The sequence below is a fragment of the Lepidochelys kempii genome, chromosome 12, assembly GCF_965140285.1.
Source record: "Lepidochelys kempii isolate rLepKem1 chromosome 12, rLepKem1.hap1, whole genome shotgun sequence".
Classification (NCBI taxonomy): Eukaryota; Metazoa; Chordata; order Testudines; family Cheloniidae; genus Lepidochelys; species Lepidochelys kempii.
In genome coordinates this window covers 35,815,627-35,842,947 of record NC_136391.1, presented here as the reverse complement: position 1 = coordinate 35,842,947, position 27,321 = coordinate 35,815,627, and the positions used below count along the sequence as shown (strand labels likewise).

General features: G+C 37.6%; 1 protein-coding gene across 4 annotated transcripts in view; it reads right to left on the bottom strand.

Annotated features, from left to right (window-relative positions):
* Window positions 1-27,321, bottom strand: part of USP10 (ubiquitin specific peptidase 10) — a 74,608-nt gene that overhangs the window by 17,703 nt on the left and 29,584 nt on the right. The window contains exons 3-8 of one of the 4 annotated variants that reach the window (XM_073308088.2): window positions 27,032-27,092; window positions 25,137-25,223; window positions 21,444-22,469; window positions 8,673-8,764; window positions 2,381-2,490; window positions 1,792-1,847 (exon numbers count right to left, since the gene is read on the bottom strand). In XM_073308088.2, the coding sequence (XP_073164189.1) occupies window positions 1,792-1,847; window positions 2,381-2,490; window positions 8,673-8,764; window positions 21,444-22,469; window positions 25,137-25,223; window positions 27,032-27,092 (1,432 nt within the window). The remainder of the gene's footprint in view (window positions 1-1,791; window positions 1,848-2,380; window positions 2,491-8,672; window positions 8,765-21,443; window positions 22,470-25,136; window positions 25,224-27,031; window positions 27,093-27,321) is intronic. The other 3 variants (XM_073308089.2, XM_073308090.2, XM_073308091.2) reach the window with 3 other exon arrangements.

The window sequence follows — 27,321 nt, the reverse complement described above, 5'->3', positions numbered from 1 at the left end:
TCAAAATAATCAATATTGAGAAAGCATGAAGTGGAAAGATTAAGAGGAAAGCTTGACTCACTGCTTCAACAAATAGTTATATGACCAAGCAGCTGAAATAAACCATACTCAAATGACATGTTATGAACTGTTTGACCAAAGGAAGACTAACTGTATTAAGATTTAATTTTTTATGTTTTCCAGAGAAACTATTAAAGTGTATTAATGACTAACAAGTTCAATGTCAAAAAATGTTTCAAGAACTTATATTTTCCCCCTTTATAAGAACATTCACCGCTCTAGCATAAATGCATTAATTTTACTCCACAAAACCTGCCCAAACAAAAAGAACATCTTCATCCTCTAACTTAACAAATGGTGTGTGGTGTTTATTTTTTTTAAACAGGCATATTTTAGTATAGCATTGTATTAGCTACTATCAGCATTCACATAAAGTGTCACCTGCATCTCTCACTATTTCATCCAGTTAGAGCACTTTATCTAACAGTGTTAAGAACTGTACCCCACATACCCTTTTTTCTGTTTTACGCCTGTTACACAGGCTTCAGAGATCTTAAGTGGTTTTGGAATCCAGAACTGATTTTAAAATAGTATTTTACCAACTAAGATTCTCTTAAGAATCTCTACAATATGGCCTTTTCTTCTGCAACTTTCCTTAAGCATCATGTGTCTACTTGAATATGTAGATGGTCCAGAAAAAGCTAACACCAAGTCAGTATTTTAAAAGATGTTAGTCTCTTACACTTTACCAAATGGAGCTGACCAGAACATATGAGAAAATGAATGAATTTACAATTCTGGAATTTGGGTTTTTTCCGTGTGTCTACGTTGTACTCATAGAAAAACCTATTCTTAAGTTTATGTTCCTATTACTAATGGGTCACTTGTTACATTATATATCAACTAAGGAAAAACCCATTTATTTATCTAGCATGTGCATAGTTGTGTAGCCAAGCGATGGCATCTTCACTGGCATGATGCAGTTCTTCTAGGCCACCGCTGAATCTAGTCAGCAGGCATTCATTGACAATGTGCGTCATCGTCTGCGTTGCACCGCAGCTGCACAAAAGGCTGTCACAAAGGCCCCAGCGATACTGGTTGGCTGCACAGAGACCTTGCCCGGTCCGGAACCTGTTCAACAGGGACCACTGGCAACGAGGCAGGTCAAAATCAGGCGGGCAAATTGTGGGGTTGGGAAAAACCCATAAAAATTATTGACACTGAATGTTCAAACTAATGAAGACATCTGGCCTCAGAAACTATGCTGACAAATTACCATGTGTCGTTAAAATGACCCCAAAAATTAATCACATAAGATTGATTTGTTTCACAGAGGCAAAAACTAAAAGACAAACCAAAGAAATGTCTCACCTGTTTGGAAATCATTGGAACTGATGACTCATTTCCGTAGTGTCTTTTTGTAGTAAGAAACACTACCATTAATTATCTAACCCAGAATAGTATAACAAATGCACATAAATTCCTCAAGTAAAACTATTTTTTTTGTAAATGCATAATACAATGGATTAGTCTGAGATAAAATGAAACCCATGAGACAGCTTAATTACAAAGAAAAATGCTCTTTCTTACCTTATGTATGTGATGGATCCTTTTCAGGTACAGCACAAGTCATATTTGGAAAATTATGTATATTGCAGTAGTGCTTATGAACTCCAAACCCATTATATCAGGCACTACCCAAAACACACAATAAGGAGAGGATCCTGCCCTCAAAGAGCTTATACCATTTGATGTTTAGCAATCTATTTTGAAGACTCTTTCCCCACTCACCTTGTTTTGCTTTAGGAGGTACTGGCATATTAGTGAACTCGTTCATGAGACGAACACTGAAATAGAAAGGAAACAACTGGGCATCACCAGCATGTTAACTAAATATTATTTATTAATACAGGATCGATTTCCATGCAAATCAGTTAAAATATTAGATCAAAGTGGGTCCTGGCAGGCCAAAATCAAGCTAAGAACATACTATAATAAAGTGAGTAATATTAGGTTCAAATATGTGAAAATTAACATGGTCACTGCTAAGGTAAAAATGGATAATTTAGGTCTTGGAGCTTTATTACAATCTACTGTTGCAGATTCACTGCACTTTGATATATCTAAAGTGATGTTCCTGAACTGTTCCTGAGCAAAGATTAAATAAATACTCTCCTCCCTTCACTGTCTACCATAATTAAAACCACAAGCTGACTACAAAAGCCAAGTGTCATTAAACAAACCAAAACCCATAGCCTACTGAATGTAATTATGTATCAAGTTTCGTCAACTGCAATACTACAATGGTTTGTTAGACCTCTGTGTTCAACTATTTAAAACTATGAAACTAAATACTAAGGTTTTCCAACAAATTACTTACAAACTGTCTATCATTGGTGTTGAGGTGCATGGCCGCTGTGATTTTGAATACACTGGAATTGACTTCATTAGGTGATACATCGGAGGGCAAGCAACCAAAGCCTGCAGTGTCTGTCCATTGTATTAAGGAGCTATTCAGAAAATATAGTATATACATTAAATATCCAAAGACAAACTTTGTGCAGTGCAGGAAGTAAAATCCTTTATGTGCATACAAAGGACCAATGCAACAATCACAATTAAATTAATGAAAGGATTTTCCCCATCCTGTTAAAAGATAATGCTCCTACTTTCAATTCACAAGAGTCACTTGAAAATAAACCTACAATATCGCATGATATAATTTAATTCTAGTCACATATTTTAACTAGGGCTGTCAAGCGATTAAAAAAATTAACTGCAATTAATCACGCTGTTAAACAATAATAGAATATTATTTGTATAAATTTATATAAATATTTTTGGATGTTTTCCACATTCTCAAATATATTGATTTCAATTACAACACAGAATAGAAAGTATACAGTGCTCACATTATATTTTTTTATTATAAATATTCTCGCTCTATTTTACAATTCACTTAATACAAGTACTGTAGTGCAATCTATCATGAAAGTTGAACTTACAAATGTTGAATTATGTACAAAAAATAATGGCATTCAAAAATAAAACAAAGTCCACTTAGTTCTACTTCTTGTTCATCCAATCACTCAGACAAACAAGTTTGTTTATATTTACGGGAGATAATGCTGCCCACTTCTCATTTACAATGTCACCTGAAAGTGAGAACAGGCGTTCACATGGCACTGTTGTAGCCGGTGTTGCAAGATATTTACGTGCCTGATGCACTAAAGATTCATTATGTCCCTCACGCTTCAACCAGCATTCCAAAGGACATGCATCCATGCTGATGGTGGGTTCTGCACGATAACGATCCAAAGCAGTGCAGACCCACGCATGTTCATCATCTGATTCATATGTCACCAGCAGAAGGTTGATTTTCTTTTTTGGCGGTTTGGGTTCTGTAGTTTCCGCACTAGCGCCTTGCTCCACACCCTATTCCAATCAGATTTTGGAAGGCACTTCAGATTCTTAAATCTTTGGTCGAGTGCCATAGCTATCTTTAGAAATCTCACATTGGTACCTTCTTTGCGTTTTGTTAAATCTGCAGTGAAAGTGTTCTTAAAACGAACAACATGCTGGTGATGGGTCATCGTCCGAGACCGCTATAACATAAAATATATGGCAGAATGCGGGTAAAACACAGAGCAGGAGGTATACAATTCTCCCTCAAGGAGTTCAGTCACAAATTTAATTAACACATTTTTTTAACATGCATCATCAGCATGGAAGCATATCCTCTGGAATGGTGGCCAAAGCATGAAGAGGCATATGAATGTTTAGCAGAGCTGGCATGTAAATATCTTGCAATGCCAGTTACAGAAGTCCCATGCGAACATCTGTTCTCACTTTCAGGTGAGATGGTAAATAAGAAGTAGGCAGCAATATCTCCCGTAAATATAAACAAATTTGTTTCTCTTAGCAATTGGCTGAACAAGTAGTAGGACTGAGTGGACTTGCAGACTCTAAAGTTTTATATTGTTTTGTTTTTGAGTGCAATTACGTAAACTAATTTGTAAGTTGTGCTTTCACGGCAAAGAGATTGCACTATGGTACTTGTATGCGGTGAACTGAAAAAATACTATTTCGTTTATCATTTTTACAGTGCAAATATTTGTAATAAAAATAATATAAACTGAGGACTGTACACGTTGTATTGTGTTGTAATTGAAATCAATATATTTGAACATGTAGTAAAACATCCAAAATATTTAATACATTTCAATTGGTATTCTATTGTTTAACAGTACAATTAAAACCGTGATTAATCACAATTAATTTTTTAAATTGCAATTAATTTTTTTGAGTTAATCGTGTGAGTTAACTGTGATTGACAGCCCTAACTTTTAATTTTAACATTTCAAATAAAGGTAAGTGTGCTATATAGTTTAGGAAAAGGAGAGAACTTCTGTAAAACTTCCCTCTGACTGTTCCCAACAATATAAAACTACATGTGATAGTCTGAAAGATCCTATCTGAAAAACTATTGCAGAGAGAAGCCACAAGACAAAGCAAGATGGCATTTGTCTCTTGTTTGTCAGGCCTCACACAGTATGAAAAAATCCCAAATAAATGAACAAAAAATCCCATGTCAACAATAAAACCAAATACTCATATCTGAGTATGCCTATTTAATCATGTCTTAGGACAGATAGCTTCTCATGAATGAATGAATGGAATGAAGCAGACATATTTTTGAGGGTATGATATAGAAGACTAGTAAGTCTTGTATTTCTCTCTTTTTTTTTAGTTCACCTGAAAAGAGGTTACTCACCCTGTGCAGTAAATGAGGTTCTTCGAGATGGTGTCCTTGTGGGTGCTCAATTGCAGGTGTTGGTGCACCCCTGAGCCTTTGATTGGAGAATTTTAGCAGCAGTACTTGTCTGAGTTGCGCATGCACTCTCCCCGTCTCACACCATTGTTGGAGCCTATCAAGAACCATGCAACCAGACCACCCTCAGTTCCTTCTTCACCCCGAGTCCACAGATTGAACTCTGAAGTAGAGAGGAGAAGGGTGGGTAGTGGAGCACTCACAGGGACACCATCTCAAACGAACTTTTTATTTCAATTTCGGAACTATCTGAAGGTTCTGCCATTTCCAAGCAGAAGCTGTCCAAATGGATTTCTGGATACATTCACCTGTGCTACCAACAGCATGACATACAACCCCCACCGAAGACCTGAACCCACTCTGCCAGGCCATTATCAATCTTAGTAGCTTTTCTCAATAGCGTGCCAATCATGAACATATATAAAGCTGGGCATCCGTGCACACCTTTACAAAACACTATGCGATAGATCAGAGCTCAAGATTGGATGCATTGGTAGGACTTAAGAGTATTATCAATTACTCATACAACTCCAAAGCCCCTTCCATCCACCATGGGGCACTGTTCGACAGTCACCTGAAGTGGAGCACCCACAGGGACACTCCTCAAAGAAAAGAAGGTTACTCATCTTATGCAGTAACTGAGGTTTTAGTGACTTTCTGAAGGTCTTGCTTCTCTCAGGGTGGAACACTAAGGCGTGTGTGACATCCAGGGTGTGTAATATTGAGTCCCGTTTGCTCCCATAAGGTTTGGGGAAGAATGAGGGAAGATGGATTGGTTGGCTCAGGTGGAAAGAGAATGGCACTTTATGTAAAAATTTAGGGTGAGGTCTTAGGGTGACCTTATCTTTGAACAAGATAGTATAAGATGGGTGTGCCATGAGGGCTCCTAACTCTGCCACTCATTGGCAGACGTAATAGTGACTAAGAATGCAGGCAACGTTGTCTATCATTACCCATATAGTCTCATTCCTCATCAATGGTAGAAAATGCAAGCACGAACTGTGAAGTGAGATTTATGTGTAACAGTGTTTACACAGGAAACCACCTGCCCTGAATTGTGTGACGTTGTAGGCGAGCCACCCAACCTGTGAGAATCAATGAAGGTGCAGTCTGTGTGAAAGGAACTCCCACGCACACACTGTTGGGTTATGTCCACCAGTGTAGTGAGTCTGACACTGAATGGCATTATGAGTCATCCGTTTAGGCTGTGTCTGTGTGATATGCAGACGGTTCTATCACAGCACTATCGTCCAGTTAGGGAAAAACCATCACTCCATCTGTGGAGTTTGTGGAGGTATGCCACCACTACCACGAGCACTTTGGCAAAAACCCAAAGTCTTGCTGACAGGCCAAATGGCAGAACTTTGTATTGATAACATTCTGTGTCCAGAGTAAACTTGAGGAACCTCCTGTGCGCGAGATATATGGTTACATGAAAATAGGCATCTTGGAAGTCGAGGGCTGAAAACCAGTCCCCCCCATTCCAGTGCTGGTATTATTGTTGCTAATGTGACCATCCTGAACCATTGGACCCTTACTAATTTGCTGAGTTTTCTGAAGTCTAAGCTAGGCCTCCATCTTCCGTTCTCTTGCTGGGTTAAGTAGTAGTGGGACTAAAAGCCCTTCCCCTTCTGTGTTGTGATGGTATGTGTTCCAGAGTACCCAGATGTAGGAAGTGGTTTACTTCTTACTGTAGAAAGTGTTCTTGAGAGAGGTCCCTGAAGAGGGATTAGGAGGGAGGATGGGTGGAGGAGATGGAGATGAATGGTATTGTATAGCCTGAATGGATTATCTCCAGAACCCATTTGTCCGCAGTGATGGATTGCCATGCTGGATAGAAAGGGATCAACCGGTATCCGAAATGGGGGATGGTTAATGATGGCATCAGCACAGAAGAATGGGGAAGATCTTTTAGGCCCTCAACCAAACCCTCAAAATTGTTGTTTTGCAGAGAGCTGGTGGGATGTCGATGATTGAGCTGGAGGTTGGTGATGCTTTGGACACTTCTGTCTTTGCCTTTACATATCATAGTGCCTCTGTAGTGAGGTGCATGGGACAGACCCTGCGTGCTGTATAGGGTAGTATTTACCCAGTTTTCTTTTTGACGTAGGGGGTGTATATACCCAGGGAGTGGAGCGTCACCCTTGAGTCTTTCAGGGTATGAAGTGACTCATCAGTTTTTGCCACCAACGGCTTCTGGCCATCCAATGGGAGGTCCTTGACAGTGGATTGTACCTCCCTTGGGAAGCCAGTCTGGTGGAGTCGTGAAACTTGATACATAACTATGGCAGTGGCCGTGGAACGCACTGCTGTACTGGCTGCATCTAAAGGCGGTTCTGGATAGGCGCTGGCCCTCTGAAATTATGGACTTAAACTGGGTCTCATTCTCCAGTATGACGTAAATAAATTCAGCAAGTTTGGAATAATTTGTGTGGTTGTATTTTGCCATCAGGGCAGCATAACTGGCAATCCAGAACTGATGAGTGGCATATGAATACGCCCTACAACCAAAAAGATCCAAACATTTCCACTCTTTGTTGTATGGAGTGGATCTAGGTTGCTGTTGTCTGTCTCGTTGGTTGACAGCATCAACCACTACTGAATTTGGTGTGGGCTGAGAAAATAAGAACCCTAGTCCTGTAGGGGAATGTAGTACTTCTTATCTAGTCACTTGCAGGTGGGCAGTATCATAGCTGGGATTTGCCATATGTTTTTGGCTGGCTCCATGAATGTGTCATTTATGGGAAGTGCAATTTTAGATGAGGAGGATATATGGAGAATGTCCAGTCATTTGTATCAGTGATTCTTTTAAAGAATTCTTGAAAGTGTTTAAGATCATCTGCAAATGTAGGCGGCAGCGGCATTATGGCCTCATCTGGGGACAAGGAAGAAATGTTGGTGATGTATCCTGTTCCCAGACTCTCTCCTGTTCTTCAACGCTTTCCTCAGGAGACTCTGAAGGTGCAGCAACTGAGGGTGGTGGGGGAGATCTAATCCTCTCCTGGTATCGACTTGGGAGTCTGGAGTACTGTCTCCCCTATGTGATCCAGGGTTCCCAGTAGGGCCATTGAGTGGGGAATGGCATAACCGGTGGCATCCATGGGTGGCCATACCTGAACGTCAGCCCTCTGATGAATTTTAAGATTGCACAGGTGGACCCAGAGCTGCAGTAGATTGAATGGGAGAGGAGCGCTGAGATGAGAAGGCACACTCCTCTTCAGTATCTACTTCCTCACTAGAGGATGGAGGAGCCAGCAGTGAAGTGGATATATAAATGGGGAAAAGAATATAAATGGGGGACAAGAGATAAGTAAACCTAACTAGGGTACTAAAAAGACTACTCTAAACTATTCTAAATTCTAAGTATAGCTATCAGTCTTAACACTGCTGGGAGCTCCATCTCAGGCCTAGGACGGTTGAGAAAGAACTGAGGAGGGTCAGGTCACATGGCACTAGATTGGTGCCGACAGCAGCACGAGACAGGGAAAGTGCATGCGCAACCCAGATGAGCACTGCTGCTGAAATTCTCCGATCAAAGGCAGGGGATGCACCAACACCTGCAATGGAGCACCCACAGGGACACTCCTCAAAGAAGAACCCACTATTTCTTTTGGTATACAACTGAAAGGACTTTTGAAACATAAAATAATCATTGCTGAAGTGTACAAATATTTTTTAATTGTATGCAAAACTGATAATTCAGACAGTTAATGCAGCTAATTAGAACCACTGTCAATCTAATGCTGCAGGTCTATTGTGTATTCTAGATAACACTGACAATTACCATACCATACAAATTAATGCATTTAAATTAGATTTCATTTCCCCAAGGTAAGGATACAGCGTTGATATAGCACCAGTTTCCTTTATTGATCAGCCCTCGTGGTTGCAAAGATACTGGTTTATGTATTAATTTTACATTCTCCAGTAATTCTGTAGAATTAAAAATAGTAAGTTTAGCATCAAAGAAATGTACAAGGTAACTAGCAAACACCAAGTTAATTCAACTATACAATGCAAGTCACTCCTCTAAATTCCTAACAACAAATTTTTCTGCCTCAAAGCCTGTTTTTGGCTAAATTTAAAGTACTGTTGCCCCTTTTTGATCCACACAGCCAGTCAAAGTTTAGGACCCTATGGATGTTCCAGTTGGATGTAGAAATTAATGGAGTCTGGTACTTTCTCAGATGCAATCTTGTTTATTTGCAAGTAATGTACATGTCCCGCTTCTCTGAATGCGGAATGAATGAAGAACAAAAGAAGCAGTTTCTTAGCTTACAGCTCCAATCCTCTTTAGCCAACAGACACAAAAGCTCTCTCTCAAGGATCACACTGTGCTCACCAGCTACTGCTTGGCTTTCTTGCTTTTTTTACCTTTGCCTTCCCTCACACACACACCAATACTCAAAAAAAGCCCTCCATCCACTTAATCCAAATTCCAGAGCAGGTTCACAAACCCCTTATCTCTTAGGTTGGTGGCTTCTGATTAATTCATTCTGAAAGTTATATTAATTAAAGGGTGTGTTCACATCCAGCCTCAAAGATGCAGTCCGCAGTACTCCTCAGCATATCAGATACATCCTTTTCAGTGAAAGATTATCTCCAATTTGGGTGAGGGTTAATATCAAATCTTTAATAATATTCCTACTCCTATGATCTTATAAAAACCATGACAAGACTGCGGTGTGCATAGGTTTTTTTTAAAAAAAAATATATAAATCTTCGTTAGTTGTAATCCCCTGCAACCAATTTTACTGAAAATTTAGCAAACTTCTCTCTTGGTTTGAATGGAACTGAAATTGACAGCTGTTTCAGTTTACACAATTTTGTATCCAAAATATCTTTGTGCACCAGCACGGACTGATGTTAACATAATGTATGTTAGTTACTGGCTGTTTCAGAGCAACAAAGGAAGCATAACTCACTGATTTACATAAATACCCATCTGTGTCTCTTGTCCCGTTTTAAAAATGTGGCCAAGATCTTCAAAAGTGCTTACCATCCATTGTTAGGGCAACCTTTCCAAAACTGCTCAGCTCCCATTTAGGCTTCAAAATAAGGCGATCAGATTTGCAAAAGTGAGAAAAACAGGGGATGAGCAGTTTTGTAAATATAGCCATTTATTTGAGAACCTACATAGGAACCATTAGATGTGGGGCTCGTTTCAAAATCTGATGAGATGTTTAGAACCTGCACAGCACTCCACAACACATTTACAAGATAGATGAAATGTGGAGCTTAGGGAAATAGTGTACCTTTATAACAAGAGTGGATTATTATTACTACTTTTATTACAGTAGCATCTGGGCCCTAATGAGACGGGGCCACACTGTGCTAGGTTCTGTATAAACACAACAAGAGACTGACAGTTGTTTACACTTGAAATGCTGCAGCTGCGACACTGCAGAAGTTCAGAGCAGATGCTACCTAGGCCAATGGGAGAGGTTCTCCCGTTAGCATAGGTAATCTACCTCCACAAGAGGCAGTAGCTAGGTCAAAATTTTTCCATCAACCAAACGCTGTGTACAACAGGAACAATTATATCGCTATGGGTTGCGGATTTTTCACATCCCTGAGTGACATAGCTGAGTCGAACCTAACTTTTTAATGTAGATCAGACTTAACATGTTCACAGCAGGCATATCTAAATAGACGAGAGACACAAAACGGTGGGAGGAGAAATGAAAGCACAAAGAGGTGAAGTGACTTGCCCAAAATCACACAACAGGTAAGTGGCAGAACCACAAATAAAATAAAGTTTTGTTTGTTTTTCTTACAGTCAGATGTAAACTGAAGAAACAACCAGTAATGCTAGGATCTTTATCATCCTCTATCCTTTATCATCAGTCCATGGGGCCGGATGCGTTGCATCCGAGAGTGCTAAAGGAGTTGGCAGCTGTGATTGCAGAGCCATTGGCCATTATCTTTGAAAACTCATGGTGATCGGGGGAAGTCCCGGACGACTGGAAAAAGGCTAATGTAGTGCCCATCTTTAAAAAAGGGAAGGAGGATCCCGGGAGCTACAGGCCAGTCAACCTCATCTCAGTCCCTGGAAAAATCATGGAGCAGGTCCTCAAGGAATCAATCCTGAAGCACTTACATGAGAGGAAAGTGATCAGGAACAGTCAGCATGGATTCACCAAGGGAAGATCATGCCTGACTAATCTAATCGCCTTCTATGATGAGATTACTGGTTCTGTGGATGAAGGGAAAGCAGTGGATGTATTGTTTCTTGACTTTAGCAAAGCTTTTGACACTGTCTCCCACAGTATTCTTGCCAGCAAGTTAAAGAAGTATGGGCTGGATGAATGGACGATAAGGTGGGTAGAAAGTTGGCTAGATTGTCGGGCTCAATGGGTAGTGATCAATGGCTCCATGTCTAGTTGGCAGCTGGTATCAAGTGGAGAGCCCCAGGAGTCGATCCTGGGGCCGGTTTTGTTCAATATCTTCATAAATGATCTGGAGGATGGTGTGGATTGCACCCTCAGCAAATTTGCAGATGATACTAAACTAGGAAGAGCGTTGATATGGTGGCAGGTAGGGATAGGATACAGAGGGACCTAGACAAATTGGAGGATTGGGCCAAAAGAAAACTGATGAGGTTCAACAAGGATAAGTGCAGGGTCCTGCACTTAGGACGGAAGAATCCAATGCACCGCTACAGACTAGGGACCGAATGGCTAGGCAGCAGTTCTGCGGAAAAGGACCTAGGGGTGATAGTGGACGAGAAGCTGGATATGAGTCAACAGTGTGCCCTTGTTGCCAAGAAGGCCAATGGCATTTTGGGATATATAAGTAGGGGCACTGCCAGCAGATCGAGGGACGTGATTGTTCCCCTCTATTCGACATTGGTGAGGCCTCATCTGGAGTACTGTGTCCAGTTTTGGGCCCCACGTTACAAGAAGGATGTGGAAAAATTGGAGAGAGTCCAGCGAAAGGCAACAAAAATGATTAGGGGTCTGGAACACATGACTTATGAGGAGAGGCTGAGGGAACTGGGATTAGTTTAGTCTGCAGAAGAGAAGAATGAGAGGGGATTTGATAGCTGCTTTCAACTACCTGAGAGGTGGTTCCAAAGAGGATGGTTCTAGACTATTCTCAGTGGTAGAAGATGACAGGACAAGGAGTAATGGTCTCAAGTTGCAGTGCGGGAGGTTTAGGTTGGATATTAGGAAAAACTTTTTCACTAGGAGAGTGGCGAAACACTGGAATGCGTTACCTAGGGAGGTGATAGAATCTCCTTCCTTAGAAGTTTTTAAGGTCAGGCTTGGCTGGGATGATTTAATTGGGGATTGGTCCTGCTTTGAGCAAGGGGTTGGACTAGATGATCTCCTGAGGTCCCTTCCAACCCTGATATTCTATGATTCTCTTGTGGCCACAAAGTTGGTTTGGGAAACAATGTTTAGATCTAAAACATCTCCAGGAAATGAGTTTTCAAAAACTTTTAAAAGCATTTTGTTTAATTTCATTTGACCTCACATTGTCATAACTTGTTTCCTGCAGTTATACAGATTCACTTAAAAGCTATTTCAATATAGTCATGCACATATAAACAATTAAAAAACACTCTGCTTTAGCCTGACGGAGATGGGGCCAGGGAGAAGTGGGTTTACAAACACTCTCTTCCCCTTTGTTTATGACTAAATAGGTGGGAGATTACTGACAATTTTTATGTTCTAACATAGGGTCATGGCATTAAAAAAATTGAGAACCACTGATCTAGACAAATACTCTCAAACACAAGTGTAATTTATGTTTTAAAAACATGTTGTTTTGAGGATCTTTTTATGATTTCAATCCAATTGCTGGAAAATTTATCAATTCTCCCTAATCAATACCATCCTTTAAATAAGAGGTCAAGTTCAAAGCTTAACATACTTGTAAAAGAGAAGAAATAGACACTTTCAGAGTGGATATCCTCTATCCATCCAAAACAAGTTAATAGACCCTACCTAGTTAGAGTTAGCATTCCATTTTTAAATTTTAAAAAACATACTAAATATTGATTTTACAACATCTCCTTATGATTAACTATAACCCTGAGCTGAAGAACATCGAAAGTTTCAATGGCAAATACTATTGAGGTGGACAGGCAAACATTAAGAGTCCTAGCAGGACCGCAATCATGAGCAACCCTAAAATTAAACCAGTGTCTACAAGGTATGGTGTGATAAGAAAACACATTTCAATTTCATATTTCCAAGGCATCCCAATGACCTAACTCTGCCATGCTTCATTTCTAGTTCTGAGTCTTGTGTCCCTAGGCTGGCAGTAGCTGTGTCCGTGTCAGCCCTTGGAGCAAAATTCATTACTTCACTCAACAAGCGGCATGTTTGAGCTTTACAGAACGTTCTTCTAGAAGGCAGAGGGTTAAAATCACAAAGGTCCTAAAAGATTATGCAATTATTCTTTGGCACTACTACAGCACCTTCTATCTGAGGTACAAATACTTTACAAACTTTAAGTTAGACCTCACAGGTAACTTGTGAGGTTAAGTCCCCATTTAACAGTTGGTGAAACTGAGGCACAAAAAAGTGATCTGACCAAGGTCACACACGTATCTAGGATAATGTCAGAAACAGAACCCACATTTCCTCATTCCTAGTCCTATGTTTGAACCACAAGATGGGAGGAGGAGGGTGTTTTCAGAGCTTCCTGGGGAACTCGGACAACAAGACAGAAATAAACGTTTGACAGAATGAGTATACAGTTATGGTCCACCTAGGGAGAAGAGAATCAGGACCTGAAATGGAGCACAGCAGAGTTAGGCAAAGGGGATGAATTCAAAACAATAAAATGAAATTCTTTTCATATTTTACACACATTTGTATGTACTTATACAACCCCCCTACCAGCACCTTAATGTATTTCACATCCAAAGTTTTTAAATGTTTTCTGGCACTTACAGCCAATGATCAATATTAGTACTTATCTTTTCCCATAAGATCAGAAAACCACAGTGATTACAAGTTTTAATGGGGTATTTAGATTCTCAGTTGAATGGCCAGTATTCACACAGAAGCTCTCTATATTGCAACAATCACTTTATTACAAGTAAGCCAGCTGTTACTAAAGGCAGTCTCCTTTTGACTGGAGAATGATTTCTACTGTGAACTCTTCCCTTTGAAAACCAGTTATCAAAATCCAAGCTGCTAAAGAAAACTGAGTATAATCATATTGTTATTTTGTTATATTACAAACACCTCCATTATGAAATGTGTCTCTGCTCCCACCTGGTGGAAGAATAGTAGTACAGATTTATTAAAAATCTTCTTGCAGTAATTTTGAACAAAAATGAAATAATTTTTGGATAATTTAAGAATGGGGATTTTAGTCTCACAATGCCTATAAATAAACTATTATAACAGTATTCTAATGATATTCAGTCTGCATTAAGCTAGATTTTAATGTAAGTTCACTTATGATACAGCAATATAAGTTATTTGACTTAGCTGTTTTGGTCAAGAAAATAAATCTTGCCAAAAGTAATGGAATGAAAGTTTTGACAGAAAATTAACCTACAAGTCTATGTTCCCACATTTCTTCTGATATCAGGAAAGGTGGTAAGAGGCCAGTCAGAAGATAAAGGCGTCTGTGGAAGAACTGATCCCCAAGGAGCACAATAACCATACCTATTACGTGTTCATTAAGACCATTACCAGCTTGAGACCAACATATTTTGTTGATGTAAGCAACAGAGGTGCTGGAAGTTAAAAGTGACTGGTAAGACAACAACTGGTAATGCCTTTTATCTAGGGCTGTCAAGAGATAGAAAAAATTAATCACGATTAGAATACCATATATTTAAATAATTTTGGATGCTTTCTACATTTTCAAATATATTGATTTATATTACAACAAAGACTACGAAGTGTACAGTGCTCACTTTATATTTATTTTTGATTGCAAGTATATGCACTGTAAAAAACAAAAGAAATGGTATTTTTCAATTCATCTAATACAAGTACTGTAGTACAATCTCTTTATCATGAAAGTTGAACTTACAAATGTAGAATTATGTACAAAAAAACTGCATTCAAAAATAAAACAATGTACAATGTTAGAGCTTGCAAGTCCACTCTGTCCTACTTCTTGTCCAGCTAATCACTAAGACAAACAAGTTTGTTTACATTTACAGGAGATAATGCTGCCCTGTTCTTATTTACAATGTCACCAGCAAGTGAGAACAGGCATTTGCATGGCAGTTATGTAATAACAACAACAATCTACATTTGTAAGTTGCACTTTCATGACAAAGAGTGCTTCTATGAGGTGAATTGAAAAATACTATTTCGTTTAACATTTTTACAGTGCAAATACTTGTAATAAAAAATATTATACACTTTGATTTCAATTACAACAAAGAATACAATATATATGAAAATGTAGAAGAACATCCAAAATATTTAATAAATTTCAATTGGTATTCTGTTGTTTAGCTGCGATTAATCGCGATTAATTTTTTTGAGTTAATCACGTAAATTAACTGCAAATAATCAACAGCCCTAGTTCTAACTGATACAAAATGGCTTAATAGCTAATTATTCACTATTGCATGATGGACAAGACACTAGGTGGCTCGTGTACACATGCATGGCACAATTTGACTAATATTATATGAACCGAGTTGGTTATACACAACTAAGCCATCACTGCATGCACATATGATGTGGATCCAATCAACACAGAGACTGAACTATCCTCTCTCCTCTCAACATAGTCCCTCCAGATTAGGGTTGATACTGAGAGACATAAGATCAACACACCAAGTTGCAGTCAGTCATACACTTTATAAGAAGTCTCGTGATTTTAAATTACTTTTAAAATACTATTAAATGATTCCTACTCTCCACTCTATGCAATATCCCCTCAAAAGAAAAAAAGATATGTTTGCCTATTAATTTTGGGTGGGTTATTTAAAAATGTTTGTTCCAGAGACGACGACGAGAGAGAGAGAGAGAGAGAGAGTGTGTGTGTGTACGTATGTACGTACGTACTATCATTGATAAAAGGATTTTTAGAAAGTTTTTTTTTTTTAAAACAGAACAATGCATTGTTTTGATAATAGGTATATAGAATCTAATGTAAATTCCCTATGGTACGATAATTTTAAAGTCAGTCAGATTTTTCGTTAAATTGCACAACGCTGCTACTTGAAATCACTTAAAATGTAACATGCCAAAACGCTAACGGGCCCAATTGGATGAAGTGATAAGCTGATAAATGCTCTTACCTTCCCATAAAGCCAGAACTCACCACCATGCCAGACTGGACCAAAACCATTAAAGCCTAATACAAATATTAGAATCGAATGATAACCACTAAGCTCAAAGCATGTGAAGTACTCTGTTAGTTTTAGAATGCTTGCATGACAGATTTAAAGGTATGCTATCAGATCAATTTAGGCCCCAAATTCAGATTTATGTTTTTAAAACATTAGAGACCCTAAAAATCAATAGAAAATTTAGTATTTTAACATTAAAAATATTAAATTTTTTAGTGACATTAGGTTTTTTAAAGTTTTTGGTACATATATTTTGATATATTTATTTGTATTAACGAATTACAAAAAGTTAAACATGTGTGTATATGTATGTATATGATAAACACACATACCTCACCACCTATTTGGCTACATTCTATGGTCTGGCTGATCAGGTACATACAGGTGGCTTTGTTTTATTGCAGCTCTATGTAGAGCGGATCCACAGAACAGATGGAGAAACCCCAAGACTGCTCTAACTTACTCCAGCTGCTAACAGCTGAAAATAAGGGAATTTGTTTTTAAAAAATGTTTTTTTAACTCAGCTATCCTTTTAAAGTACTCAACACGCAATTTGAAAAAAATCACATCTTAAAGTTAAAAACTCAGTTTCACAAAATATATATGTTAAATCTCACTATTTTACGACACAATTTTTTTTATGAACTTTTAACAAAATACATTTTTTCTCTTTTTTAAATAATGAGAGCTTAATGCTCATCTGCTGGCGGTGACCCTAAAGCCACAGTATTTGTAAAACCTTTCAAAAACAATTAACTGCAAACCTGAAAATGAACATATATATTTTCCAATGGCCCTTTAACTCAAAGGGATAAAAGGTAAAGTCAAATTGTTCTTCACCATTTTCCTATAGCAATAACCTTCATAATTTTTAAACTTGTTACCCATAGTGCAGTTTATAACATTTTAAAGCTAACAGGGTAAGAAAACTCAAATAATATATAACAAAAGTATACGTGCATCTTGTGATAAAATAAATACAGGAACAACAATTTTGGTATTGAGACAATTGCTGGATGCTTTACATCTAGTCAATGTAATCTAATCACTTAAAAAAATTAAAATTAATTTCAAGGACTATACCTGTTTAAGTCCCCTTTGCCAACTTTGCAGTTTTATAATAATTTTCAAAAAAATACATTTTTCTCTCCTCTTACGTGGGTGAAAGATACATATAAGGAGGGGAAAAAATAGTATCTGGCTATACAGAGAAAACAGTGAAAATAACAAAACATGAAGTGCTTTCAAACATAAACGACAGAACAGTTCCTGTAATTTCTTTCACTTATAATATTTTAGGTGTTACAACTTTAGAGAAAAAATTAGACTATAGTGTAATTTTAAAGTTGACAGTTTCTCATTAAACAGCCATTTCTGTGCTACTCTGACTGTATCTGATCTCATCTAGTTTAAAAGCAAAGCAGAACTGGGCTAGGTCAGTACACTGATCATCTTATGTGAGTAGTTCCGCATAAGCAAATAAGACTACATGTGTGAATAAGTCAGTAGGATTTGCCCCCGCCCCAAGGCAAAATTACAGAACATAAGTATCTTTAGTGAATGAGCCTACTACTTACAAGCCTCATAGAGAACCACTACTGACAGGGGGAAAATAGACTATTTACCTCCACAAGTAGTCCTGCTGGTTTGGGATAGAAAGCCCCAGGTCAATTTCTGGTTAGAGTAGAAAACTCCCAAATACAGATAATCTTTCATTAGAAATTGTCCACACATTAGTTTCCAATTTACTTATAGATTAGTTAATGGCATATCAACAGGATTTTGTGCAAGCATTTTTACATAAGGCATTCTACTTTGCAGATTCATATGACAACATTTTTGGAAGAGTAAATACCCATGGACTGAGTCTCTTGAAGGACAATTAATTAGGTTCATTTACATATTGTGCAAATTTTTATTCAATTTTACCAGAATGTACATTTTAGCTATGGATATGATGGCACTTCTGGCCAAAGTCCCTATTTTTTACAATTTATAACTTTATCCACAAAGTATCATTGGGCTGAGGTTTCTTATGCTTTTGCTCAGGCCTGTTCAGTGGCTAAAAGTAAGAGGTGACTTTTTTTTAATTTTATAATGTTTAAAGAAAGCCTCTCCAGATGTGGGGGATGACATTCACACAAATGCAGCTAGGGTTTTTTTTGACTGCGTACTGAAACACACTAAATTTTCTATTCTTTAGGGCTGTCAAGTGATTAAAGAAATTAATCTCGATTAATTGCACAATTAAAAAAATTGATCGTGATTAATTGTGCTCTTAAACAATAGAGTACCATTTATTTTAAATATTTTTGGATGTTCACTACATTTTCAGATATACGAATTTCAATCACAACACACAATACAAAATGTACAGTGCTCACTTTACATTTATTTTTTATTACAAATATTTGCACTGTAAAAAAAATGTATTTTTCAACTCACCTCATAAAGAGATTGCACTACAGTACTTGTATCATGGAAGTTGAACTTAGAAATGTAGAATTATGTACAAAAAAACTGCATTCAAAAATAACACAACGTAAAACTTTAGAGCCTACAAAGTCCACTCAGTCCTACTTCTTGGTCAGTCAATCGCTCAGACAAACAAGGTTGCTTACAATTTGCAGGAGATAATGTTGCCTGCTTCTTGTTTACAATGTCACCTGAAAGTGAGAACAGGCGTTCGCATAGCACTGTTGTAGCTGGCATTGCAAGATAGTTACATGCCAGATATGCTAAAGATTCATATGTCCCTTCATGCTTCAAGCACCATTCCAGAAGACATGCTTCCATGCTGATGAGCGGTTCCGCTTGATAACGCATATTCATTTTCATCATCATGAGTCAGATGCCACCAGCAGAAGGTTGATTTTCTTTTTTGGTGTTTTGGGTTCTGTAGTTTCCGCACTGGAGTATAGCTCTTTTAAGACTTCTAAAAGCATGCTCCACACCTCGTTCCTCTCAGATTTTGGATGGCACTTCAAATTCTTAAACCTTGGGTTGATTACTGTTGCTATTTTTAGAAATCTCACATCTGTACCTTTTTTGCATTTTCTCAAATCTGCTGTGAAAGTGTTTTTAAAACGAACTTGTGCTGGGTCATCCTCTGAGACTGCTATAACATGAAATATATGCAGAATGTGAGTAAAACAGGGCAGGAAACATACAATTCTCACCCGGAGGAGTACAGTCACAAGTTTAATTGACGCATAATTTTTTTTTAACAAGCATCAGCAGCATGTCCTCTGGAATGGTGGCCGAAGCCTGGAAGGAACATACAAATGTTTAGCATATCTGGCATGTAAATACCTTGCAATGCCGGCTACAAAAGTGCCATATGAACGCCTGTTCTCACTTTCAGATGTCACTGTAAATAAGAGGCAGGCAGCAGTACCTCCCATCAATGTAAACAAACTTGTTTGTCTCAGTGATTGGCTGAACAAGAAATAGAACTGAGTGGACTTGTAGGCTCTAAAGTTTTACACTGTTTTGTTTTTGAGTGCAGTTATGTAACCAAAAAAAAAATCTGCATTTGTAAATTGCACTTTCACGATACAGAGATTTCACTTACCTACTTGTAGGAGGTGAACTGAAAAATACTATTTCTTTTATCATTTTTACACTGCAAATATTTGTAAACAAAATAATTTAAATTCAACACTGTACACTTTTTCTGAGTTGTAACTGTAATCAATTTGAAACTGTAGAAAACATCCAAAAATATTTAATTAAATGGTATTCTATTATGATTTAGTAGTGTGATTAAAACTGCAATTAATTGCAATACATTTTTTAACCATTTGACTGCCCTAAAAAGGATGAAACAAAATCTAAGAATTATGTTAATGAAATGTTATAGCTGATTAACATTAACTGCATTTCTTAACTCTAACATAAGCAATCTGAACACTCTTCCCTTGAATATATGCATTATAACAGGATCACAAACACTGGTCAATGAGACATACAATTTAGCAAATACAGTTCAACAGAAAGCAAACACTTTTTTCTAAACTGCTCCTCCAGTAAGACTGTTAAATTAAACTCTGTGCTGTTAAATTTAAACCATGCCTCGTGTAGCTTTAAATGCTTATATGTAGCATTTATATTACTGTATTTTTGTTTTAGGATCATATGAGATTATTGCAATGTTTATTCAAAGGACAGAGTTGAAATAAGAAAAGGAGTACTTGTGGCACCTTAGAGACTAACACATTTATTTGAGCATAAGCTTTCATGAGCTACAGCTCACTTCATCGGATGCATGCAGTGGAAAATACAGTGGGGAGATTTTATATACACAGAGAACATAAAACAATGGGTGTTACCATACACACTGTAATGAGAGTGATCAGGTAAACTATTACCAGCAGGAGAGAAAAAAAACCTTTTGTAGTGATAATCAAGGTGGGCCACTTCCAGCAGTTGACAAGAACGTGTGAGGAACAGTGGGGGGTGTGTGTGTGTGAAATAAACATGGGGAAATAGTTTTACTTTGTGTAACGACATATCCACTCCCAGTCTTTATTCAAGCCTAATGTAACGTTGTCCAGTTTGCAAATTAATTCCAATTCGGCAGTCTCCCGTTGGGAGTCTGTTTTTGAAGTTTTTTTGTTGAAGAATTGCGACTTTTAGGTCTGTAATCAAGTGACCAGAGAGACTGAAGTGTTCTCCGACTGGTTTTTGAATGTTATAATTCTTGATGTCTGATTTGTATCCATTTAATTTGCAAACTGGACAACATTACATTAGGTTTGAATAAATACTGGGAGTGGATGTGTCATTACACAAAGTAAAACTATTTCCCCATGTTTTTTTTCCCCCTACTGTTCCTCAGATGTTCTTGTCAACTGCTGGAAGTGGCCCACCTTGATTATCACTACAAAAGGCTTTTTTTTTGCTCTCCTGCTGGTAATAGCTTACCTGATCACTCTCGTTACAATGTGTATGGTAAAACCCATTGTTTCATGTTCTCTGTGTATATAAAATCTCCCCACTGTATTTTCCACTGCATGCATCCGATAAAGTGAGCTATAGCTCACGAAAGCTTATGCGCAAATAAATTTGTTAGTCTCTAAGGTGCCACAAGTACTCCTTTTCTTTTTGTGGATACAGACTAACATGGCTGCTACTGTGAAACCTGAAAGCTGAAATAGTTACCCACTTTATAACTATATTAGTTTTCTGAATTGTGTAATTAAAATCAAACTCAATCTTGCATTAAGGTAAGTGTCTCTTCTCTCTTTCAATACTGTACACTTTTGTTTTAGGCAAAATGTGTTACTCTTCTACCAGAACATCCACTCTAGTGTCTGTTAACTATACCTGCAATCTTTATGGCTACAGGATCCTCTGAAACTGGAACAGGTCCCTCTTTGACTTCAACCTGTTTTTCAGGGACCAGAGTAGATGTGGCAGGAGGGGTACACTTAGTCTCAACATAGGCCACAGGTGTGGAAGCAGAGGGCTTGGAATTGTGAAAAAGACTAGCCCACGATTTTGCAGGCTGATTAACAGGGACTGATCCTGAAACCGGGGCTGTTGCCTCAGTAGTAGGTGAAACATCCTCGAGTTTAGCTTGGTCTGAGTCAGTGCTTTCCATAGTGTGCAATTCTACCCCATTGGCAGCTGTGCCCTCACCAGAGGATTCAAGTGTTTGTCCATTAGTAACACCAAGATTTTCAGTAGTATCAGTACCATCATAAGGTTCTACAACAGCTGTCCTTAAAGGGCTCTCTCTGCCAGCCTCTGAGGGGATGCAGAATTGTTCAGAATTGGTAACACTGCATATTTCAGGCTGCCCTGCAGTCCTGGTATTGTCTAATACACTAGAAACAGAATCATCAGACACAGCTTCACTAATGAAGTCCACAGAATTTTCAGGGCTGTTACAAGTCCTTGGTGAGACTGATGATGGTATGTCTCCTGTAAGTTCCGTATCTTCTGTGCTTATACTATTCAGTCCTGATGAATTTGCATGGCCATTTACAAGAGCCTCTGCAGGAACAATGCCATCACTGACATCTTCCAAATAACTATAGTATCCAGGTGGTCTTTTTTTCTTCTTTTTACGCTCCCGTTGTCCAAGGCCCCCAGATAAGCTATCACTTTCAGGATTAGAACCGCTATCCAAAGCAAGGGCAGGATCAGTGAACTGGCAGTCTATGGAGTTGTAGTTAGTTTCATTAAGAATGTCATCATGGGTTTTCTGAGTTGATGCACAACCAAGGATAAATTCTGGAGCCTGAGGATTCAGAGTGCTTGAAATACTGTAGTCAGTGTTATTCAGCACAGATGACTCTGTCTCAATAACTTCATTAACACCAAATTCAATTCTCCGATAATCCTCCCCTGGACAAAATAAATTAAAAACGTCTGTTAGTGAAGTCCAGTCACAAAGATACAAAATTAGTAACAGACAAGTCTGTTTTCCTGAAATATAAGTATAAATGACATTCCTCATACAAACAAAAAACATCCTCAATGTCCATTTGTATCTTGAAAAAGGATGGTTTTTAAATATTTTAAAATGAAATGAGGATGAAAAAAGTATCAAAGTTTTCCTGTAACACAGAGTAGGACTTCAGTTTAAGAAAATATGGGCACAGATCCTGCAAGAAACACAGTTGTACCCTTTCAGCCATATGGAGTCTCAATGACTTCACCGGTAGTCTGCCGGGATCCAACTGCAGGACGAGGAACATAGAGTGTGATGAAAAGAACCATCTTTTTCATACTACCGCACATCTTTAAAGAAGGTCTTATTTTCTATGACAAAAAGAAAAGGAGTACTTGTGGCACCGTAGAGACTAACCAATTTATCCGATGAAGTGAGCTGTAGCTCACAAAAGCTTATGCTCAAATAAATTGGTTAGTCTCTATGGTGCCACAAGTACTCCTTTTCTTTTTGCGAATACAGACTAACACGGCTGCTACTCTGAAACCTGTCATTTTCTATAACAGTAAGTCTATAAACTGCATTTTTCCAAAGTAAAGTAAAATCTACCTTTGCAACTGATAAGATTTTTTAATTAAGAATATTTAAGACACATCACAAATGGCAGAATGATATTTTACATTCTACTCAACTGGAAATGTTTCAGGTTTTGGAAATCCAAAATTATCAGCAGCTTAATAATAAAAAGATAGGATATTCATTTTATGTGTCACAAGAAATACAACTAATGTGACTGGATCAAAGCCAGACACAACATTACATTTAAAATATAAACTGATTGAAAGTGAGTATATGAACAATGAGAAATAATTTACCTCGATAATTTCATAACTTTCAAGAAATGCTAAGAATTTTTCTCATAACAGACTGAAATATATCGAAATGCTGTCATAGTCATGTTTTTTTAAATGTAAAACCCTAACTAAATTCCTGTTTATACATATATCAAAGAACTGTATGTTGCACGTGTATGGAACTTAAGTAACCACCTCATGTATATTTTATCAATAGATTACAAAACTAGAAACACTACATGCCTCAGGCTGCCTTGACATTTAAAGTGTATTAACTATGACAGAAATTTTCATTAATACCAAACAGGGGTATAATGTACCGTACATACTTGTTCATTAGCCCATTTGTTTATAAGCTGACCCCCCAAGATGGATAGGTAAAAAGAGTAAAAACTGTATGACCCTTTCATAAGCCAACCCTATATTTCAGGGGTTGGCAAACTTTGGCTCCCGGCCCATCAGGGTAAGCCGCTGGCGGGTTGGGACATTTTGTTTATCTGTAGCGTCTGCAGGTATGGAGCCCCTCAGTTCCCTGTGGCCGAGGTTCGCCGCTCCCATTGGCTGGGAACAGCGAACTGCGGCCAAAGGAACTGAGGGGCTCCATGCCTGCAGATGCTCCAGGTAAACAAAACGACAATGTATTAGATATTCAATTCAATGATTTAATAGAGTTTAAAATCATCAAATTTTGGTGTAGACTCGTTTATAAGCCAACCCCCGCTCTATGATGCGTCACTTTTTTACCAAAAATATTTGGCTTATGACAGAGTATATAAGGTAATTAAGATTATAAAATTCATGCTGTTTTTTTAATTTTGAATTTTAGTGGTTCCCAGGACAAATTTTCATTAATATTTAATCAGAAAACAATTTTGTGTGATTTTCTATGGTACATATATTACTGCTTCCATGAGCTTGAAAACATTTGTTTTCTGTTTTGCAAAAGGAACAAAAAAAAAGTGTTGCTAAAAAGTGAGTTTCAGATCATCCTTTTCCTACAGGATTCCTGTTCAAACAACACTGGTCACTATTTCAAAATAAATACTTATAATATGGTGCACTAATCTCTACATCTACAGATTCAACTAGTTTACCTATACATTTGCTAACAGGATAACACGATTTTGTGCAATTTATTTGTGCACACGGCATTTCAACATATCCACGTTAATGAGTGTATCAGTGTCATGAACACTTGTTTTTATGCAACAGAGCATAACAAAGTTGATGCCAATCACAATGTTTTTAAGTTTTAGGAATAAATTGTGTATTTTTCTTAATACCTGTTGAAATCTTCCTATCCCTTCCAATCCCTAATTAAAACTTATTAAAATTTGAAACCAATCAAGCATAGGATTTTTCCTAAATTCTTATTAGAAAAAATTGCTTTTGGACTAAGACTTGGTATGTGATTTTATAGTCTGGAGCAAAATTGCACATGCTATTAATCCCACAAACAGGGGATTATTAGCAAAGGAATTTAAGTCTATTACCTATAGCCAAACTGCAGTAAGAAAAAATACTTACTTTATAATAACCGTAAAGTGGATAAAATCAACCAAAAAGGAGTTAAGACTTTTACTCCTTTTTTAAATCAAACCCCTGAAATACCTCTTATTTACAGGAACTGTGAAGGTTGGGTCATAACACTCATTTCCACACTGCCACTAGTTATGACAAAATCTTATTTGTTTTAACATTGTATTTAGTGCCTTTTTAAAGAAAAATATGAAAGAGACCAACTTTCTTTTATGGTTATTTTTGTACCTTCCACTTTGCTTCCAGCCACCTTTGTTTCAATCCATTCCGTGGTGTTTCGAGGATCTATTGTTGCATGGATTGAAATGGATGCACCTGAAGGTATGAAGAATACTGCACATTGACAAGATACCCTTTGAAGATGTTACAATGTATCATGTCAATGCATTATAATGAAAGCTGTGAATGCGTATTAAGAATTAGTATGCACTCTCTATCATGCAGTTTTTTAGCCAAATGCAATTATTCATAATATGCATCAACAGCTCCTCCAGCCATTCACTGTAGATATCATTACACCATAAAAACAGTAACATTTTATACTATGGTTATGTGATCAATGGGTAATCTCAACGTTACTAACAAGACTTTGCCTGAGTAATTTTTTCCATTTTAGTTTCAACTGCTTCTTATGCAGCCATAACTATGATACTATGCAGGCATTATAGTGCATGTTTGTTAAGTAGGACACATTTTTGAGGCAAAGTTTGATTTGCCATCATTAACCAATCTCAGGGGAGGGAGGGAGTATTTATGGTCTGGGCAGGATCTGAAAAACGTTTGCAGAAACCAGCTTTCTATATAGCCTGTGCTAAACCATACAGAAAGCCATTTGGGTAATCACCCCTATTTCAAACTTAGGCGTTTAAAGTCAGGCACCTAAATCCATATTTAGGCACCTGGATTTTTTTTTTTTTTTCCAGATTTCCAAAGGTGCTAAGCACTCACAACTTCCACTGACTTTAGATGGAGTTGTTGCTCAGCACCACTGAAAAGATTAGTTAGGTACCCTGAATCTTTGTTTAGGCATGTATGTTTAGTCACCAAAATTTGAAAATTATGGCCAATGACTTTTATCTTTATGTTTATGTTTTCCCTAATGTTACCTTGTGCATTTTGTTCTTCTATAAAATTTTAATGGCTATTCCAAATGCCGCGCTAATGACCAGCCAAATTTAAAACAAAAATCAAGTATATTTTTAGCTAAAGGAGATCTGGATTCTATTCCCAGTTTTGTCACTAGCTTCCCAGATACCTTTGGACAAGTCTCAACTTCTCTACAATTACGTTAACTCAGCTCTAAAAAGAGAATACTTATCTACTTTGTAAAAGTATTATGCAGACTATTATAAAGAACTGAAATCCTCAGATGGAAGGTGCTATGTAAATATGAAATATTATCTCATTATGAAACCAGGCAGGGGTTTGGTTTTTTTCCTTTTTAAGGTGTGGAGAAAAGGTGTGCATGTGGGGAGAAAATAGTGATCATTACTGCTTTAAATCAGAGCTCGGTAATACATTTTTACATTGCGAGTCATACTTTCTCTCTCTCTCTCTCTCACTCTCCAAAAAAGGATTTTCCAGAAAAACAGCTGAGCCACATAGAAACAGAATGTCATGCTGAACACTAAGCAGAACACTGCTCTCAGAGTCATCTTCAGGCTGCAACTGCCAAAGAATACTCTGTGTTGAGACTTTTACAGAGGGGGCACTAAAAGTCCACAGATGGTTAAGTGTTATCCAAGCTATTTATTTTAGTCACTCCTTGATTAAGAACTCCATACTAAGCAATTGCCCTAAGCAATTTTTTCAACTGAATTCTAAAAGCTTCCACAAGAAGTTTTTAACGGAATTGTTACAGCACAAACTGCCACAGCGAAGTAGCGAGCATACTTACTACAGTTAGCTACAGAAAAACGTTAAAACAACATTCTCAAACATTCTTGTCGATTTCAATGGGCTAGCAAGTGTTGAAAAAGCAGCCTGACAGATACATGCGCATACACATGCTAATCAACCTGAACTGGACTAATTTAAAGACAATCTGTACTGTATCAGGACACTACGGGGAGAGCCCAACAACCTGAAGAAAAAATTAAGAAAAAAAAGGAATGATTTATTACCATCATGACGCTCACCTGTGGACTTAATACCACAAGGAACTGTTTCATTGTATGGAGGAAGCTGCAAAGAAAAGAAAATAAGATTTAATGACAGGCAAAACAGCTCTTTAAAAACAACATTTTATATTAATTTAATTAAAAATACCTTGATCATTTAAAAATAACTCTTTATATCCAATTGTCCAAAACGCGGTCTTGAACTTATATTTCTATATATATACACTCAGCCCGACATTGTAGTTTGACACTCTACAGAGACTAATTTACTATAATCAGAGATGAGAGATAAA